Source organism: Vanacampus margaritifer, chromosome 14, assembly GCF_051991255.1.
Source record: "Vanacampus margaritifer isolate UIUO_Vmar chromosome 14, RoL_Vmar_1.0, whole genome shotgun sequence".
NCBI lineage: Eukaryota > Metazoa > Chordata > Actinopteri > Syngnathiformes > Syngnathidae > Vanacampus > Vanacampus margaritifer.
Genome location: NC_135445.1, coordinates 17,559,566 through 17,579,866, shown reverse-complemented (window position 1 = coordinate 17,579,866; position 20,301 = coordinate 17,559,566). Strand labels below are relative to the sequence as shown.

At 39.4% G+C, this 20,301-nt stretch overlaps 2 protein-coding genes across 5 annotated transcripts in view; both read right to left on the bottom strand.

Annotated features, from left to right (window-relative positions):
* Positions 1-164: 164 nt before the first annotated feature.
* Positions 165-11,044, bottom strand: LOC144034018 (serine/threonine-protein phosphatase with EF-hands 2-like). 2 transcript variants are annotated; one of them, XM_077542529.1, is made up of 20 exons: positions 10,814-11,044; positions 10,336-10,378; positions 8,469-8,635; positions 7,560-7,728; positions 7,285-7,348; positions 6,211-6,338; positions 5,788-5,842; positions 5,526-5,701; positions 5,304-5,418; positions 4,573-4,619; positions 4,344-4,510; positions 4,219-4,255; positions 3,604-3,753; positions 3,272-3,520; positions 3,008-3,193; positions 2,804-2,946; positions 1,865-1,971; positions 1,589-1,752; positions 777-864; positions 165-707 (listed from the first exon to the last, which is right to left on the bottom strand). In XM_077542529.1, the coding sequence occupies exons 1-20, from the start codon at positions 10,987-10,989 to the stop codon at positions 523-525; spliced, it is 2,616 nt and encodes an 871-aa protein (XP_077398655.1). In that variant the 5' UTR covers positions 10,990-11,044; the 3' UTR covers positions 165-522. The 2 variants fall into 2 exon arrangements, with proteins under 2 accessions (XP_077398655.1, XP_077398654.1); XM_077542528.1 differs by lacking the exons at positions 7,285-7,348; positions 7,560-7,728; positions 8,469-8,635; positions 10,336-10,378; positions 10,814-11,044 and adding an exon at positions 6,414-7,255.
* Positions 11,045-17,172: 6,128 nt separating this feature from the next.
* Positions 17,173-20,301, bottom strand: part of LOC144034058 (uncharacterized) — a 54,686-nt gene continuing 51,557 nt past the window's right edge. For all 3 annotated transcript variants that reach the window (XR_013288145.1, XR_013288146.1, XM_077542586.1), the window contains one exon: positions 17,173-20,226. The gene's annotated coding sequence lies outside the window, so the exon portion shown is untranslated. The remainder of the gene's footprint in view (positions 20,227-20,301) is intronic.

The following is a 20,301-nucleotide window of genomic DNA, read 5'->3' as shown; positions in this document are numbered from 1 at the left end:
GGACAAAAAAGGTGTAATGATAATAATAATAATAACAATAACACAGGTAGAATAACGTGTGAATGGTTTTTGTATTCGCGTGATGTTAAGTCTTTCCAAAAATCTATTCTGACCAAACAGCAGATAATCTAGTTTGAAAAATCTAAAAACGTCACTAAACATAATCAGGAGGAGATGTTTTATTTAAGATGACATGACATTGCAAAGCAATTTATTGGTAAAAAGGTTCATTGGTTAATGTCGGCAGGCACCTGCAAGATGCATGTAGTACACGATGTGCCACAACATATACAAAATTGCTTGATAGTTTGTCGAGTTTACACAATCAAAAGTAGCGAATGCAATGTAGCACTAGAAAACACTCAAGAAAATGTAGCGCATTAATCACATCCTGTTTTATCAAATCATTAAAATAAAGGGGTCTATATAAGTGGCCCTAGTAATACCCTCAAGTCCATCAAAGGTTTCCAAGGTTTTCAGGCATGCTTAGCTTAAGTTTGTACAGTGAGGCCGCCACCACGTCTATTTGTGTGCTGAGATGCCCACCAAGCGGAATGCCTCCATGAATTCATTGATATCGATGACTCCGTCCTTGTTGAAATCGATGCTCTGAGCTAAGTCTGCCACGGACTTGTCGCTGATCTCCATCTTGAGGTGAGAGCTCAGCAGTTTCCAGGTTTGATGGAATTCCTCCAGTGAGATCAGACCTGGAAGGAGAATGAGACGAGATTATATGAAGGAATCAAATACAGTGGAGGGTTACCGACTGTACAGACCGGAATGATCTGTGTCTATGATCCGGAAGATGGTTTCGATACTGGAGTGGTTCTTGTACATGATCTCCAGGATGCTGGTGTCCGAGATCTTTCAGAAAGATAAGGAAATCCTTCAATTGCACATTTACAGTACAGTACAACCATCAAAATCTGCCTACTGAAACATCTGAAATAGTGAGTAAAGAGGGAGTCAACCCAAAAATGTTTTTTATAATAATAAATTATTTGCGCCCCCACTAGTCTAATCGTGGCATTCTGATTATTGTAATATTGTTTGTGAAATATAAATTAGGCAGCAACATCAACTCGTTTTCATCCATCTCAGGGGGCGGCCATTTTGCCACTCACTGTCGACTGAAAATGACATCCCAGTTACTCAGAGCTCAGGCAACACCCAATCGTGGCTTGTAAATGTCACATGACCAAACTCAGAAAACAGGTGAGCCATGATTGGTCGTCACCTGAGCCCTGAGCAACTGTGATGTCATTTTAAGTCGACAGCAAGTGGCAAAATGGCCGCCCCCTGAGATTGATCAAAACAAAGAGATTTTTCTGCTTTACTCATATTCCATAAATGCAACATTAATCAAAATACCGTGTTAAGACAAGGCTGCATAGAGCATATTGTTGTAATGAAAATTGTTGGGTTGACTTCCCCTTAACGGATGGTGCCTGTTACCAAAGGAACCTAGCCAGAAAAGGCACTCACTGTTCAAATGTCCCTAACTCATCCAATTGTTACTATCACCCTCATATATGTTAGAATTGACCACTAAAGAGACAAAAAAGGGTTTCAATTCTTCAAGAGGCACCTCCAAGTGAGGCTCTGTGAGGGAGAGCTCCCTAATCCAGTGCTGGTATTCCACCATGCCGTGATGGGTGCTGCTCAAAAGCTGAGGGCGCAGAACCCTCCAGGGTAGACCCAATTTTAAAACGCTCTCTGTGGCACTGGCCCAGTCTCTCATGGATATCAACCCTGGTGACACAGAGCAGCTGTTGTGGAACGATTCTGCCACCAGGTGGTGTTAAACTACCACGTTGTTGTACCGTATATGTAGTACGGTGAAATTGCACTTTTCAGCGAGTACCTGTTCTGTTTGGATCAAACTCCTGAAAGGCACTGCTGAGATCTGACTTGTGGAAGAACAGCTGTTGCCGGAGAGCTTGCAAGGCCGACTTCTCTGTCCAGGAGACACTGACAAGAACACAACTTTAGTTACACTCTAAAATCAGGTGGGTCCAAAATAACCCAATTTGGGTCAAAATGAACTTGGGTCAATTTGACCCAACTTTCTGGATCATTTTGTACAAATCAACCCAGAAAGTTGGGTTAAATTAGCCAAACTAGATTGTAGACTTTAAAAACAATTGGGTAAAAAAAAAAAAAAAAAACGCATTATGGGTCAAAAAGTGATCGACACAATTGGGTTTTTCATTTAGCACAATTTTTTTGTCGTTTTAATTTAATTTATTATTTATGGGGGGGGGGGGGTGTTGCGCTTTGTAAAAAATGACACAATTTGTGGGGGGTTATTTTGTACAAAATGACCCCATAAAGTTGTGTCAAATTGATCCAAGTAGAGTCTGTAGACTCTACTAAAAATGGTTGTATTTTAGGGGGGTCAAAACGGGATCAAACCGCATCTTTCTGGGTTGCTTTGTACAAAATGACCCAATTTTGGAGGATGGGGGCAGGTGTGGGTGTTTTGGAAAAAAAAAAGATCCAGAAAGTTGGGTTAAATTGACCCAAGTAGCGGTCCCATTTTGTCCCCAAATTGGGTTATTTTTGACCCAACTGTTTTTAGAGTGTAGAGAGGGCTCTTGTAACGAAGGGGTTTCAACACCATTCTAAATATAACTTGCCCCAGGGGATCAATAGATGGTTGGTTTGGATCCACATTAGGTTTCTCCATCCTTGGAAGAAGTCTGTGCTCTACTCAGTGCTAATCTCTAGTGTTTGGTTTCTGCAGCAGCAGATGTAGAATTAGAGCAAGCAATGACCACAAATGAAGTGTGGTCCACCATACCTTTGTCGCAGGGTTAGATCTCTGCATGCCCGGCTGGCTTGATACTGGACCAAGTGAGGGTTCAGATTGGTGCCCATCCTGATGTAGGCTCCTCTGTTGCTGCCCACGTCGTAGTAGTTGGAAGCTGAAAATATGGTCAACACCTGCATGGAAAAGATCTGTGCTCAAATTCAGTTGTCGACTTTCCCCTCATGGTGCCCTCACCCGACGATTGTGGCAGAATTCGTAGCCGTCCTGTTTGCACTCGTGAGAGCGGATGAGGAGCTGCAGGTTGTGACGTCTGAGAACATCCTCCGTGACATCGGGGCCCCAGTAGCAGCCGCCGCCTCGCACTTCGTTTGGGAAGCAGCCATTCTGGGGCATGGGGTCGCTCCACAACACATCCACTATCTGGTTTGAAATTCTTCTGTCAGGCAACCCATCACATGAGCGCATATACTGTTGATATAATTGTAAATGTGTTCTTACTTGTTTCCACTCAAGGTCGACTGTTCTGCTGTCCCCGGGTTCTGGAGAAGAGTCATAGTCGGACGTCTTCATTTCACCATACGACTGGTAGTTTTGGAGCGAGCGGCGCGGGATATCGAGCCTCAGGCTCCGGCTCGTCAGGGAGCAAACCCAACGTCGACCTTGCGTCAGACCATCACAGTCTGCCATCTTAAAGCTGCTACTTGCAGTGTGAACGCTTTGTTTGGGAGGCCTCAGAGTGGAAACATACTGCGACAAAACAAGTTAGTATCGATCAGAACCTATAGTCTGTTGAATGTCCCAGTTAGTTTGATGTTGTTGGCCTATCTTACTTTGTGTCTGTCCAGTCTGGCTATTATATTAAGATCTGTGGATTCAGAGATGCCTCCATGCACAATGAGCACTTTGTCATCCACCACGGTTGCCAGTGGCAACCAGCTGAAAATCTTCTGGAGGAGCTTGAGGATCTTTTTGCCATGCCACTGCAACTCAATCCATAATTGGGTTACTTATTTAGGAGACTGCTGCTCCTGCTGATGCACAATAAAAGGAGTTGAGGCTCTTTCTCTGCTTTGTCAAGGGACGAGAGCCAGAATGATTATTTTGCTTTTTGGTTTGGATACACACTTAAGATGATGTGAAACATACCAGCATGATTTTTACTTTTTCACGGCCCGGTAGAGCATGCAACAAGGATGAATCTGCTTAATTTTGGAACAAGAAATGATTTATTTGTTATTGACCTTGCTAGCTACTCCCTCCTTGTCCAGTCTAGCTCATGTAAATCAGGTTATATAATCACATTTTTTTACCCGAAAAGGCCCTCTTCACAGAGACCACCCACACACCTCTCAAATACACTTTCCCACTTATTCCTAACCTTGACTTTTTTGCATTGAGTATATTGCCACTAGTTGAGATGAAAGCAACATGATCTCAGGACATACCCTGTATTTTCCCAGCACTTCTTTGGTGAATCCATACCTGGAAGAACACACAAACAAGAGAGTGTCAGCAACATCTTAGCTCTCTTTGACTGAAACGTGAATTCGCCTTGACATTGCACTTGTACCTCAGGTTAACTATGTGGTCCTCATGATTTCCCCTGTTCAGATGGACATTGTTGGGGTAGACCAGCAGGAACCCAAACAGGATGAGCAGGATTTCTAACGAGTTCTTGCCTCGATCCACAAAGTCTCCGTTGAACACGTACGGTTTCTCAGGGGAAGGCAATCCATTCTGGACACATTCGAGACATTTGTGACAGAACGTCGAGTTGACTGGGTGGCCTTAGCAAGTACCTTGTAGAATATCAGTAATAGATCTTCAAGGTGTCCATGTAAATCTCCTGTGAATGCAAACATGATGTCCTTAGTGTTCTTGCAGCAATTTGGGTCCCTCTTAGAATTGTCTGTTTGGGAGGCTTCAACCTCGTGGAAAACATTTTAAAAAAATGTTCAGTTTGTTGTATCTTGGCGAAACTGTATATTGATATATTTTAGTGGTCCTGGACATGACCTTCCAAAACTCACTCAGCAGCACCCACTGGGGGAACCCCCCGGGCGACCCCCCCCCCCCCCCCCACACACACACCAGCTTCACCAATTGCTACAAAATTGGCCTGAACTTTAACAGTGAACCGTAAATCCCAAGGTCTGTAATGTGACAAACACTTACTAGGGAAGATCAGTAATGCTGAATTATTATTATTATTATTTTTTGCTGCTAAGTCCAAGACTGTTAGCTCACAAGCTAGCTAGTGTCTAGGGCATCTCGTCACTGCGTAGAACACAAATGGTCCAGACACTCGAAGTTTTAAGCCAATATTAATATCATTACGGGATGTGTTTTCCATTTTCCAGGTGGTAGTAGTGGTCTTTGATTGACAGTTGAGTCAACTTAGGCACTAAGCCACTGTTGCTAACAAGCTAATGGAAGCACAAGCAAAAACTTGCCACTTCATGAACTTTTAACTTTTGTTCAGCCTTTGGGGAGGTCGCTCATTGTCAATGTGAAGCTTAGGGCTACCTACCGCATATGGTTAGCTCCTTCATATGGCAGACGGTGACGTGGTTGATATTTGGCAGAATTCGCAACAGCCTCCAAGTCTCTCCAAGAAGCTGCAGAGCATAGCGAGCATGGAGCTGCTACTGGTAGGGAAAAATCGGTCAAACCATCCCATCTGTGGCCTCTTTCTCTTCACAATTGTGTGTCTTTTAGCCCACTTTATGTTGTTATTGCTTCATGTGCCTACTTGTCTCTGCTTGAAGGCTTCCACCAGCTTGGACACACCGCAGAAGGTCAATGGAAAGGTTAACCGTGGGCCTGTGTAGCTGCCGGGCACCTGAATACTCTTGTAGCAAAAGTACAGCTCCCATTCCGTATCAAGGCAGATGTCGCTCTCACGGAAGATGTGCGATATCAGATTTCCTGAATCAAAGGTTCGGCACACGGAAAGCACATCTTGTGAGAGAAAATTACATTTTCACCAGATAAGCTGGCTGTAGCCGTCTTACGCTCGCTGCTGGCTGGGGTGAAATGGTCCATCAGGAAGCCAAAGAAATTGCACAGCTGCAAGGATGAAAGACAATGTGAAGGTTGTGGTTTGATTATCACAAATGACCTCACAAATAGCTTGGAAACCAGTTAAACTAGGTGACGTCTTGAATCAGTAAAACTACAATGAATCCAAACACACACACACACACTCACACAATTGGTGAAAATGCATGATAAGGAGAGAACATTTAAATAAACATGATTTTAGGATGTTTAATGCAAGAGTACAATTGAAAAGCCTGCCTTTACAAATATGACATCAGGTTTGTTTGACACTAGCATAGCATAGCTAAAACTGGATAGCAAATTGCCACCTCTACGAATGATGTGATGTTTGGCCCCCATAGGAATGAATGCAATGTCTTTTTTTTTGTCCTCACCTTGTTTTGGTCTTGCTCTCCGGCGTATTCAATAGACTGGAAGATGTTCCAAGTGCATCTGCGTCTCATCTCCAGCTGGGCAACATACTGACGGTACCAGCGTTGGATCAACAGAGCTGCTCTGATAGCTGCAATAAAAAATAAATAAAAATGAAACTAATCTTTTGAGGAAATCGCATTTATTATTTGGTAGAAACACTCACCGGTAGCAGCTTCACAGTGCGCATAAAGTTGAACAAAATTTAATATTAAACACAGTTTAACAAAAATGCAATGGAATTAATTAATTGTTTACCTGGGACAGAAATACTTACTGGGAAAGACAGAAAGAACACAAATCAATGCCTTTTTTTTTTTTTAATTATTTAAAAAAATGTTGTAACTGGAGCCAACCCCAAAATGTTCATTACAATATGATGCTGATTCTGTTGAATGTGCTCCCACTAGTTTAAACACAGCACTCTGAATAATATTGTGTTTTTGGAATATGAGTTAAGCAACACCCATTTTTATCCATCTGAGGGGACGGCCATTTTGCCATTTGCTGGCAACTTAAAAGGACATCACAGTTGGTCAGGGCTCAGTTAACAACCACTCACAGCTCACTTGTTTTCTCAAGCTGAGCAAAATTGTATAGTGTATTGTGTGATTTTTACAAAAACTAGCACCTCCTTTTTTAAATTTTTAACAAAGCAACTCCGGTTGTATGTTTCAGCAAGATCTACAAAAGGAAGAAATGAAGGAGCCCGAGACATTAAAAAAAAAAGTATCTTGAAGCCGTTTGCTAAAATAAACAGGAAGTGATTTGAAGTCTCCCACCTCCAACACAGGTGATTCAAATGACCAGCTCATCAGCAAGCTGAGAAGCCTGATCGCAACTAATCACGGCTCACCATTTTTATGGTCTCCCCCTCAAATGTCTAAAAGCGGCTGGATTTTGTGCTGCTTATTTCATGTTCTACACACACTATATTTATCAGAATACTGTGTTTAGACTAGTGGGGCTACATAAAACATATTATTGTAAAAAAAAAAAAAAAAGGGGTTGATTTCCTCTTCAAATACAAGTGTCACCTCTGTCACATTGCTTCGGGCGCGGTTTTCCCATGCTGCATCCCATGATCCTTTGCGCTTTTCCCTATCCCAAGATAGACAAGCAGTGTGTTTAATATGTGACAGTATTGTTTGTTACGAAGTTGAGAAAAAAGAGCTCAGAACTTTCCGAGATTGTCCAACTGAAAATGATTTAACTGATGGTTATTTAACATTTTACTTTCTAAAATAACACAGAAAATGTCGTGTTTCATGTTCAAATCATAATCAATTGAAAAGACTCCAATAGATTTTACCTTGCCAAGACAGGCCAGTTTGAATCCTCCCCACTTTCTCACAGGAGCCACATTTTCTCCATGAAACTTTCCATTTTCTCGGCCCAGCTGCAACTGGATTCCTCCCCCTTCCTGTGCAGTCACACAGCTATTGCCAGCGCTAATAGCTTTGCCAAGTGTCTCACTATCGCTTCAAATAAAAACAAGATGCAAAAGGATTAGGATTAAAACTTGCTGTGCACACGGATGAAGGCTCCGATAAATGCCAGCAGCTGTCATTGTGATAATATCTTAACCTTCACTGAGCCGGGGCACAAAAACGTTCATTAGAAAAATGTCACACACCACCAAACAAAAATGGCATAAAAAACATGGAGTGTACTGTATGCTGAACCCTCTCGTGATGTATTCAAGATGATGTAAAAAATATTCTTAGTGACCATTGTTACTATTTTTGTTTAATCAACTGCAGAAATATATTTGTGCATTTAAAAAAATATATATTTTAAACAATGTCATACAGCGTGTGTCAACTGAAACAAGAATGGAAAACAAAATGTTTCCTTGTCTTGGGAGGTACTGCTGTTTGAGTTAGCAACGGTTTAAATGCGCTCAGCAATTAACATTTTAATATATGGACTGAAGCAAATAAAATTACCACTAACTTTATTTGCTGAAACTATTTTCACGCCTTTCTTTTGAGGGAAAACGCCATCTTTTGAAGGATGGGAGACCAACGCCTTAGCTACCGGATCTTCAGCAAATTACGGAACAAAGAAATATTCGTACCTTTCACAAAGAATGGTGTAAAAGGAAAGATTGGCTTTGTGGATGTTTCACTTTGCAAGGTGTTTGGCATTGCTATTGCTATTGCTATCTTGATTTTGTGAGGAATGAGGCTGTTTTACAGGGAGATGTTCACTTTATTACATTCTTTCCGGGCGTCCGGGCGGGTTTGAAATTGTCCGTTTTTCGTTGTGCGGCAAATGGGAGGTAGAGTTGGCTGGCAGACTGTGCACTGGCTGATGGTGGCCCAGAACTTTAGCGGAGTGGCAAGTGTTGAGCTGCCGCAGCGGAGGCGATGGGTATGAACCCCGCTTGAAGAAAAAAAAAAAAAATATACAAAAAGCACTGTATCAAAAGCACTAGTAGTATCAGTACTTGGTGTCGGTGACAAATCAAGAGTTGAGTAATCATACTGGCATCGGTCTGAAAAACAATTGTTATCAAACATCCTTACTTTTTAGTATAGTATTGTCACATATGAATTTTGTTATGATACTAAACATCATAAACCATGTCCTTGTGTCACTTCTAAATAAACGATACATAAAAATTCGGTTTTTGAATGATTTTGGGCCCAACTGTACTTATGTGAATTGGTCACTTCATTAGGTACACCCACATCTAATGAGATCCAATACCAAGAGCTGCTTAAAAAAATCCTCAACAAATATCAAAACGTTTGTTTTTTTTAACTATGAAATGGTGTATTAGGATTCACTTGTGCAGTTGTACCAAATAAAGTGTGCACTCAGTGAGATAACAGCAACTGTCTACAACCATTCTTCTGCCTTGAAACCAAGCAAATTTACAAATGTGGTCTTACAGGTACGGAATGCACCGCTTGTCATTTCCTCTGCCACCTAAACTCATCACTGCTTTCCCAGGCATGCGGAAGGATGTACTTTGAAATGTTCCTCTTTCAAGGACTCAAGTGTTGATGGATGGTCTCCTGTGATCTCAAGTGTGTGGATTTTCAATATGTGTGTTCTTGCATGCGTGTTATTGTTGGATCACAAATGAAAAGTTTTTATTTTTTTAATTATCATCTTTTTTTGTTATTATCATCTTTATTTGTCATATACATGAAATTCGTTCGCCACAAAATATGCAAATAGAAGACCCTTAGCCGTCAGTTTGAGATCACTAGCTGACTTGACTGAGAAAAAGAAGAAGAAAAAAAAAGTCGATTTTAGTAAATAAAGTTAATTGCACCTGAAAAATCTACTTTTATGTACACAGCAGTCCCTGTAAATGTGGTCACTCCAAAATACCGTGTGCATCCATGTTTGTTTATGTTCTGCCCAGTGTGTGCATGCTACACCGCTAACGTTGGTTAACATTATTCACAAAATGTGTTTGTATGAGTGAAGTCCTCTCCCCCTTATGGGAACCACATTGGTGCAACCATGACTTTTTTTTTTCTTAACTCACAATTGTTTCAACAATGTTCAAGCACGAACTTCCCACATTGGTTGATACATACCGCAGGTGTGCTTGCATGTTTGGATACCTTGAGTGGAAATATCATCAATCCATGTGTGGCTGTGCTAAAGAATTCCACCCGCTTATCTGCACCAGCGTTAAACCAACAATGTATTTTTGGCTCCACTAACCAGTAACAGTAGTAGTAGTACGGCATCATAACTGATCAATTAATATTAAAAATGGAAACTCCCATTAGTCCATTAGTTGTTATGTAACTATTGTATATATATATATATATATATATATATATATATATATATATATGCTATACATATAAACTTGCTACCGGTAACGCCCCTTAATTAAACTACATCAGGCTCACAACTTTGCGTTTAGACTACTTTGACAAGAACCGCACCAGGCCCATGGTGTGCGTGCTGAATAATGTATGCAAAGCAGACCTGAAAATAACTCAGACGCTGAGTTAAAGCTACGAGACGCTCAAGGAAGCGCTGGTGAACTATATGTCGACCACCCACTTAAAAAAAACCCATTAATGTCAAGACAGTAGCGATATTCCGCTCACCTGCTGCTGCAGCGAAGAGCTGTTGCTTTGATCGGTCATTTTTCTAGAAGGCAAAACAAGATAAAGTACACTATGGAGTCAAATGTGTACATACATAACATCGATTCGGTGCATCTTCCCTGCAGTACTTGTCAATGGCGCATATGTCAGCGACATGAATTCGTTTGTTAGCCAGCTAACTTAATACAAGAAATAACAATTTTAACCAACACAGGGGAGCAGCGCATTCTTGGCATATAAGTTTAAGTTAAGTAGTTTAGTTGTTCATTGTTGTCATATAGCCACAGTATTCCAAAGCATGAGATGCAATTAAGTCCGTTGCGCCAGAAATGACGATAACGACTAGACTGCTTTAGCATGAAATCAAATGCCAGCTAGCTAGAAAGCGAAATATGTGATGCTAATCATAAAAACAGGTTGGATGACCAGCGTTTAAACAACAATATTTGAAAGAATGATGAAGTAACATAATACTTACCTTGTAATACCAGAAACCAAAAGAGACTGTAGTCTTCTTAATTGTATGTGGTTGGCGACGATGTGTCCTGCTTGTATCCTTCCGAGAGTCCCGCCACCGTCGTTCGCTAAACCAATGAGTTTGCGCTTCAGTCCGCTCAAATCCTTCTCACTTGATTGGTCAAAACAACCATCCATTGCACCAGAGCCCGCCCCCTTCTCTACGAGTACAAACCACAGCGCTCTACAAGTACAAATCAATTTGCCCCATACGTCGCGGTACATTTGGTGCAAAACTCACGTCACTGGAAAGCAGCAGAAAACCCACTTGTGACACCTAGTGCCGACTTCTTTGACTACAAGTTGTAATTTCTACAAGTACAAATCACAACTTTTACAGATACAAATTTACACTTTCAGTACAGGTACAATTTTTTTTTGTACAGGTACAAATCATGACTTTTACAGGTACAAATTTGTTTTTACAGATACACATTTTTTTTACAGGTACAAATTTTTATTACAGATACAATTTTTTTTTTTACAGGTACAAATTTTTATTACAGATACAATTTATTTTTTTTACAGGTTTACAACCATTCTTCTGCCTTGAAACCAAGCAAGTTTACAAATGTGGTCTTACAGTTACAGAATTTACCGCTTGTCATTTCCTCTGCCACCTAAACTCATCACTGCTTTCCCAGGCATGCGGTCATGGAGGAATTCACATGCTGCCTTTTCGAGGTCACACCATGAAAATTACTCCTTTTTGTCTGCCTTAGAATGTGCTTTATTGTAAAGTGATTAAATATTTGAACTCGGGTTACATCCTCCACATTTGCTCATTACTGGCACGACAAGGATGTACTTTGAAATGTTCCTCTTTCAAGGACTCAAGTGTTGATGGTCTCCTGTGATCTCAAGTGTGTGGATTTTCAATATGTGTGTTCTTGCATGCTTGTTATTGTTGGATCACAAATGAAATGTTTTTTTGTTTTAATTGTTGGATCACAAATGATTTTTTTTTGTAAATTATCATCTTTCTTTGTTATTATCATCTTTAATTTGTCATATACACGAAATTTGTTCGCCTGTGAATAACTGGAGGGGTTACTAAACCAGGTTTGTTTAAGCAAGGGGAAAATATGACAAATATCTGTAATAACTTGGATATTGCATCTTAAAATAAAGCAATTTTAAGAACTAGGAACATTGTGAAAAGTTCACTACCTATTTGAACCTTTGTGAAGTGAAACAGCAGTACCCGCTGATTGCTGTAAACAGTCTCTTGTGGATGAATGTGGAGACTTACTGCATGTTATGAAAATACCCTAACAACTGGTAAAAGTACTTCAAAAAATACTACTCAGTATTGCAAAAATACTGACATTCATCAAGACATTTTAATATTTAAAATAAAATGATTAAATACAGAGGATAAAGGGTTGAGATTAAAATACCTGTAGCGGCTTAAAGATCCACTCGCAGTAAAAACATTTTGTTTTCATTTTATTATGATAGAAAGAGTACAAATGCTTAAATATAATGTTAGTCAAATACAAGTAGCTGAGTACTGTCCACTTTTGGTTATAGGTTTAGGTCATCTTGTAAAACATTCAATAGGGTTCTCTGTAGCTCTATAGTAATTTTCACATCTAAGCACTAAGCAGCAGTTCATGATTTTTATTTTATTTTTATTTTTTTACAGGTACAAGCTATTGATTGTATGTTTACACTGGTGGGCTTCAAATCTTGAAATAAAAATCGTGACTTCAATGTGTTCAGTTTTCGTGACAATTAACAACATGAGATGAGCTAGCTAGCACCGGATTACAAGCTTTGATTGTACAATAAATCTTACCTTCATATTAAAACTTCTTTCTTTCTGCCCACTTGGAGGGCTCTACATGTCAACCAACGTTTAAGCTGTTCCACACGGTGTTTGTATATTGAACCATGTTGAAATTTTAACGCTGGGACGTCCTCTTCTTCCAAAATGACGCGTAAACTGGTGTGGCTACTCTGTTTGTTTGGAATTTCGGATTTGTGCATATTAATGATAAAAATGTGGCGTCATTTGAGTTCAACCCACTGTCGTTTGGGTTGAGCTTTAGCCCGCCCAAATCCTCCAGAGGCCGCCCTCTTCTTCTACAAGTACAAATCACGGTGCTCTACGAGTACGAATCAGTTTTGCACCATTTGTAGCGAGATAGTTGGTGCAAAACTCACGTGACTGGACAGCAGCAGAAAAACCACTTGTGACTCCTAGTGGCGACTTCCTTGACTACAAGTTGTCATTTCTACAGGTACAAATCACAACTTTTACAGATACAAATTTACACTTTTTTGTACAGGTACAATTTTTTTTTGTACAGGTACAAATCATGACTTTTACAGGTACAAATTTGTTTTTACACATACAAATTTGTTTTTACACATACAATTTTTTTTTTTTACAGGTACAATTTTTTTTTACAGATACACTTTTTTTTACAGGTACACATTTGTTCACAGGTACAAATCACGACTTTTACAGATACAAATTTAGACTTTTTTCTACAGGCACAAAATTTTTTTACAAGTTAGTTTTGCACCATATTTACCTCCATAGTTTTTTTTCTTAAAACAAACAAACATGTCATTAATAGTAGTAAAGCTTTTATGAAAGAAAAAAAAGAACAGTCAAGTAAGTTTTTTTTAGGCGGCCATGTAGTATATATATCCAGGAGAGAAATAAATAAATAAATAAACATTTAAATAAATAAAAAAAGGGAAAAAAAGAGCTAGAACGTGCTTGTTAGTGTGTGATTGACGTTTCGCTCCCTCTCGCGATTGATCAATGCTGCAAAACCAAAAGGACGACGACGTAGGTATGTCCAGTGACGTAACACCATGCTGAGAGGCCCCGGTGAAAAAAAAAAAAAAACTTGGCCAGCTAACCAAACCCCCCCCCCTCCCCCAATTTTTTTCCCCCCATCCACTGCCCACACACGAGCGCTCCCGCGCACGCACGCACGCACGCACGCACGCACGCACACACACACACACACACACACACACGCACACACACACGCACACACACACACACACACACACACACACACACACACACACACACACACACACACACACACACGTGCTCGCACACATTCTTTGGAGAGAAGTGCGACTTGTCACCAAGGACTTTTGCAGGGCCTCCAATTTTAATATTATGACATCTATATTGAACATTAAAAATATACCACAAAAATCTTCCAATAGATTATATTCTGTTTTACAACTTTTAAATCTGTTTAAACGTGCAATTTGCCATAGATTTGAATCCCACTAAATGCACTTATAACAAAAATAATTTGTAGCTATAATCACTCATTACCTTTACGACGCTCCTATGTCTAAAGTAGCATTTGTCAGGAAAACACCTCTTTCCTTGTTTATTGTATCTGAAGAATGGTCCAGAGCGCCTGAGCCAAATGCGATATTAGCTTTTTGCTATTGGCGTCAAACTCATCCCATGAGGCTGCATAGGCGGCGGGGACACGGGGAAGCCGCCTTTTGACCTCCAGGAGAAGCAAGACGCGGCTGGAGGATCGCTTCTGCGATGGAGCTAGCTGCCGGCAAGCTACAGCTCGAGTCCGGGCGGAGCGGGACACTAGATTTTGTTAATGGCCTGACTCAAAACACGTCTATCACATCTCTTCCAATAGTTTAACGTCATGTTTTTTTTTTGTGCTACAAGACGAGCAAAAAATCGTTGTGACTTTTGTCGTGATGGTCGTGAATCGACCCAGACAACAGGCGACCAATCGTTGAACGTGTCACGCACGTCAAGACACCTTAAAATCGTTCACGACATGCCCCGTTTGTCCGCGACACGTCAGTCGGGCCAAAATCGGGCTATTGTCTTGTAGTCTGACCAAGGCATTACATTTACTTGAGTAATGTTATTTTGAAGTAACTCTACTCTTACCCGAGTAAAAAAATTACTACTCTATCCAACTCTGCTATTAAGTCAGATGATATCAGATTGCCAATACAACATCAGTTACAAGTGTTTACAGACAACCTGAGCCAATACTGAAATAGAGTATACTGGGATGATTAGCAATAGTGCTAACAGCTAAGCTTCACTATACAAATACACTGTGCAGAACTTTCGTGTTTGCCTTGTGCAAAACAAGCTGTTTAGTCTAGCACAAAAGGGTAAAGATCACCATGTGGCACAATGATCAAACGAAGCAAAGTCCTCTTCACTCATCCGAATCAGTAACTGACCACAAACAGAAGAGGCAAAAGATTGCAAAAGTAAATGAGAGCAGCAAACTATTTCAACTCACTTGGTCTTGAAAGAGGAATAACATTATTTGTCCTCTTTGCGTGTTCCAAAACTTGAAGACAGATTTAATGTAAGAAAAAACACCTTTGCAAAAATGATTTTAATCTAACAGAGATCTCTGGACATCGTGACAGTCTCCAAACATCACATAACAGGTGGAATTTCAGAGTGCCGAATGTGTCTCTTCCGCGTGTGAAATGGCTTCTTATAGTTAAAACCGACCGCCTCTCTTTCATTTGTAGACAAAACATACTCTCTATGTACTTTTCCGTGAGCGATGGCGAAAACAGAGTCAGGGGTGCGTGTTCGAAGCAGATTCTATTCTCAAGGACCAAATGTGTTTTCCCACAGAGAAGGAACTTCTAGACCAAATATTATGTCCCAGCTTAAGGTCAAATTATACTGAGTTCAACACTACTTGCTTTACACGTCTATAAAACCTTTCAACATGGTTAATATAAAGAATTAAGATGTTAATAATGTATAACAATGGTTAATATATGAAAATAAAGAATTTAAATGTTAATAATATCTAACAGTCTCCTTGCCAAACAAGATGCGTTTGACCTCTTTCAGCTCCGCTTCTGGAATGTACGTCTCCAGAGTTGACTCCAGCGATTGAAACTGGCCTGCAGACAGGTTTTCGGGACGCAGCACTGCAAAAACTGTGTTTCTTCTAGTTTTTGTATCATCGGCAGCGCTACGTCACACTGACACACCTCTTGCCACTGCTGTTTGCTAAAGTTGCTCATTAACTGACTTGGAAAGGTCATGAGCAGTAACAATCAAATGATTGAAACAAAACAAAACAGAATTGCTCATGTAAAGTTTAAACACCAGGGCCTGGTTGTTCAAAACTCGGTTATGTCTTTAACCACTGGTTACGTAGATTTAACCGACCGTTAACATTAATGGCACTGTTATCTTGTTGTTCAAAACTCTGTTAACTTTAACCGGCTGTTAACCTAGGGACCGCCGCTAACTTTTTAACAGTGTGGTTAACTCTGTGTTCGTGGCTAATGCTGCCTTCATGATGCCCGTTGAGGGCAAGAAAAAGAGAATCTATCGAGGTATTGGCTTTGACATTGGTGATTATTTTGAAGAGTTACACACACGCTACCGCTTAGCAGTAATACAATGCTAAGTCTCATGCTGAGTCAAAAGAGAAAGAATAAAAATGTGTTTTTTAAGAACAAAAATGGACAGGATTGCCCAACATTTAGTGGGAGGTGATTCCAAAGAGAGGTTACCTGTAATGCTTCTTGTTTGCTTTCACCTCAATAATCAAACAGACAACACTGTGAATAGTGGCTAATTATTTATGTTGCATTTAAATTTAATATAATAATACTTTGTTATTTGTTGTAATTTAAAACAGTAATTACAAATATTAGTATTCATTAAAAGTATTATATGAAAAAATACACACATATTAGAAGTATGTAAAAAGAAAAACAAGACAAATAAAAGCAATTCTATCAAAAATATTACACAAAAAATACAAATCAGTCAGAAATACAATTTCGTTAGACAAAAAAAACCTGGACAAAAATATGAGAAACAAAATCAAACGAAAACATGCAATTTTCTATGCTACAAAAATATTACACAAAACATTCACTAAAAAGGCACACTAGAAAAAAAGTATAATGAATTAAAAAATAATCATTATTTCACAAAAACTTGCTTTAATCATTGATTGAATTACGTTTGTTTGGTTGGTCGTTTGGATAGTATCGATTCCTTTCGCCGACCGGGAAGTAAACAAAAAAAGGAATTGTGGGATTAACAGCACGGTTAACTAACAGCGTGACTAGCTATGTTTTGAACAACGCATATTTAAGGGTCGGTTAGTTAACAGTGGGTTAATAATTTAACCGGCGCTTAGAGGTTAAACAGTGGTTAAAATAACCAAGAATGCCCAGTAAGGATTATTGAGATTTTTGTTATTACTTCTGTATATTTTGAACACACACACACACACAAAAAGATTAAACTCACATTCGGTTTTTTGGGACAGAAATGACAAACATGACCAAACCAACTCGACTCAACAGAATATTCAGCTTTTATTGATTAGCCTGCATGAGTCACAAAATGATTCAACTTCCTTTGTGACACGCATACTTTTTACTGGCCAAAAAATGCTGTCAGTCAAGGGAAACAATGTTAACACTTTACTACACAAAAGACAGTACTTTGAGAATAATGTTAAAATGTAATAAAAACAACACAAGGGCCCGGTTGTTCAAACTCAGTTATAGCTTTAACCACTGGTTAAGTAGATTTAACCGACGGTTAACTTTAACGACACTGTTATCTTGTTTTGGGCCCGGTTGTTCAAGTTAAGTCTTATGCTGAATCAAAAGAGAAAGAATAAAAATGTGTTTTTTGAGACTAGTTCTAAAAATGGACAAAGAGGGGGCTTGCCCAACATTTACATTAATTTAAATTTAAATTACATTTAATAATAATTTTACTATTAATTTTATTTGAAAACAGTTATTACAAATATTAGTAATAATAACAAATATTAGATGATAAATACACACATATTAGAAGAATGTACAGTAAATACAAAAACAAGACAAATAATTCAAAACTATTCTATCAAAATATTACAAGAAAATACAAATCAGTCAAAAATACAAATATGTTAGACAAAAAAACAGACACATTTATGGGAAACAAATCCAGACAAAAACATGTAATATTCTATGCTACAAAAATATTGGAAAAAATACAAAAATATTACACAAAATATTCACAAAAATACACACAGTAGAAACAAATAAAATTAAAATAACACAGTAGGGGAAAACATTTATTATAATGAATAATAAAAAAAAACAATTCACAAAAACTACTAAATTGCTTCAAATATTGAATAACATTTTCTTCGTCAGCAGAAAACTTCCGGCTTCTTTTTTTTGGGCGAGTGCCAAGGTTTGTTTGGATAGTATCAATTTCTTTCGCTGACCCTGAAGTAAACAAAAAAAGAAATGGCGGGATATATCGGTCCTAACCAGCGACTGCCACCTCTGGCCCAAAGCGTAACTGCAGCATCTGTGTCAGGCTCGTCGATGGTGCGCGTGCGAGTACGTGCGCGATCTTAAAGCGACAGCCACAGTTGACAAATGAAGACATGACTTCAAATGAGGTAAGAAAAACTCCGCCCCTCCCCTCCCCAAAGAAACTGTGGAGTGTGAGGGTCCGCACACTCTACTATAAAGGGAAGATAAAAGCTGATAGATGCAGTCAGAGTAAAACAGTCAGGGCTCTTCTTACTCATCTGCATACCTGTCAACCTCTGCCGATAACTGCCCTTAGAAATGATTATGATTCCCCTTACAAACCCCAAAAAAACCTTACAAACACCGTACGACGCATGTTTACTCGCGGTAACCAGACAGTGTAATAGAAATAACAAAGGTAATTTGCATACAAAGTCTTTTATTCAATTTAAAAAGTTTACAATGCAATAAACTGTGCCGTCAGTGCTTCCTATTGTAAGCCAATGTGCATGATTTAGCAGACTTTATCTGCTCTAATGAGGGTCTCACTTGTGAGCAACACTTGTCACAGTTCAATTTCATCTGTAATAAAGAAGTAAGAGTGTCTGTTCCCATTGTCTTTCTGTACTCTGTATGAATTTTCCTCACATGGCTGAAAACCCGCTCGCTATCAGCATTACTGTGAGGAAGGCTGAGTAAAATTAGATACATCTTTCTCATCAGTGGAAAGCGATCCAGCCCCAAACCAGTTTTCATTTTGAACACATGAGGCCAAAATGTCTCTGGACGAATTGGTTGTCCATCCTGACTTTTCTGAGGGAGAAGATCATCAGGTATTAGTTGATAGTCTTCCCATTCATCTTTTAATTGTTCCTGATCAAAGTCTGGTGTAAACCTGTTTGCAAGCTTAACAATACTTGTGTAATCCAACATCTCTCTCTTTCCTGGGTCCAACACCACCAAGTCACTCAGTATTGTATTCTCAAATGGAAATTTTTGTATCATTTTAGTTACAACAGCCTCGTAGAAGGAGCGAACAGAGGAAAAAAAAGTTGCTTGCATGGCTGGTGTGATGCTTTGCCTGATTTCATCCTCCTCATTGGTGTCTTGGAAGAGGGCCCTGGTGCCCAAGCCAACAGCAAGCCTGCTATCTTCATGCTGCAGGCATCTGTTTGTATAATCAACTGCCAGCAGGCTATCAGCAGATTTGACATGTTCCATTTGCACAAATTTCACCAAGAGTTTCTTTAAGAGTCTTTCCATTTCTGGTAACAAATCTCCAATCATACATGCCTCTGTTTGGAACACAATATTGAATTGATTTATTTGAGGCAGGATGAAGCTGAGGAAGTGGAGTGTGAGGAGAGTAACAGGGTCTTGAAGTCGATCATGGATGCTTTTCACTTTACCTGCCCTTTCAACATCCGCATGGCTAGCGAAGTAGCTTTTGAGTGCTTCGTACTGAGACAATGTTCTTTCAACCACTTTTTGAAGAGACAACCATCGTGTCGGACAATGCTTTAGGATTTTTTCTTGCTCGGAATTTGTAAAGTCCTGAAACTCTTTAAAATCCTCAATTCGTTTGGAACTATTTTTAAAAAAATAAAATATATCCACCAGCAAGTCATCTATGTTTACTGGCAATGTCTTCAGTCCATCTTTGACACACAGATTGCCAAGATGACAAATGCATCCAACACTAAAAACAGCCCCATTTTTTTCTTTTATCCTAGACAAGACAGAGTTTTTCTTTCCAACCATGGTGTTGCAATTGTCGCTTGCAAATCCCACAACCTTACTCCATGGAATGTCATTTTCTTGTAAAATGTTGTCAATAACGGCAAAGATTGATGCTGCTGTGCCTGATGCCAACTCTGGTAAATCGAGGAGTCTGGTATTTGTGTTCTCCCCATCAAAGAAGTGAGCTAACACAACAAGTCGCTTTTTGGTAGTACGATCATTGCTTTCATCAATCATGAGGGCAAATGGGTGAGCTCTGCAGTACTGAATGACGTCTTGGGTGTAGCCACGTGCAAGGCTCTCCTTAACAATCATCGTAGCCTTGGTCCTCCGACATGCAAACTCCTGCAAAAATATAATATTAAAATATAAAATTTTAATTTTTGACACGGTGCCATAAATGCTGATTCATTGTAGATA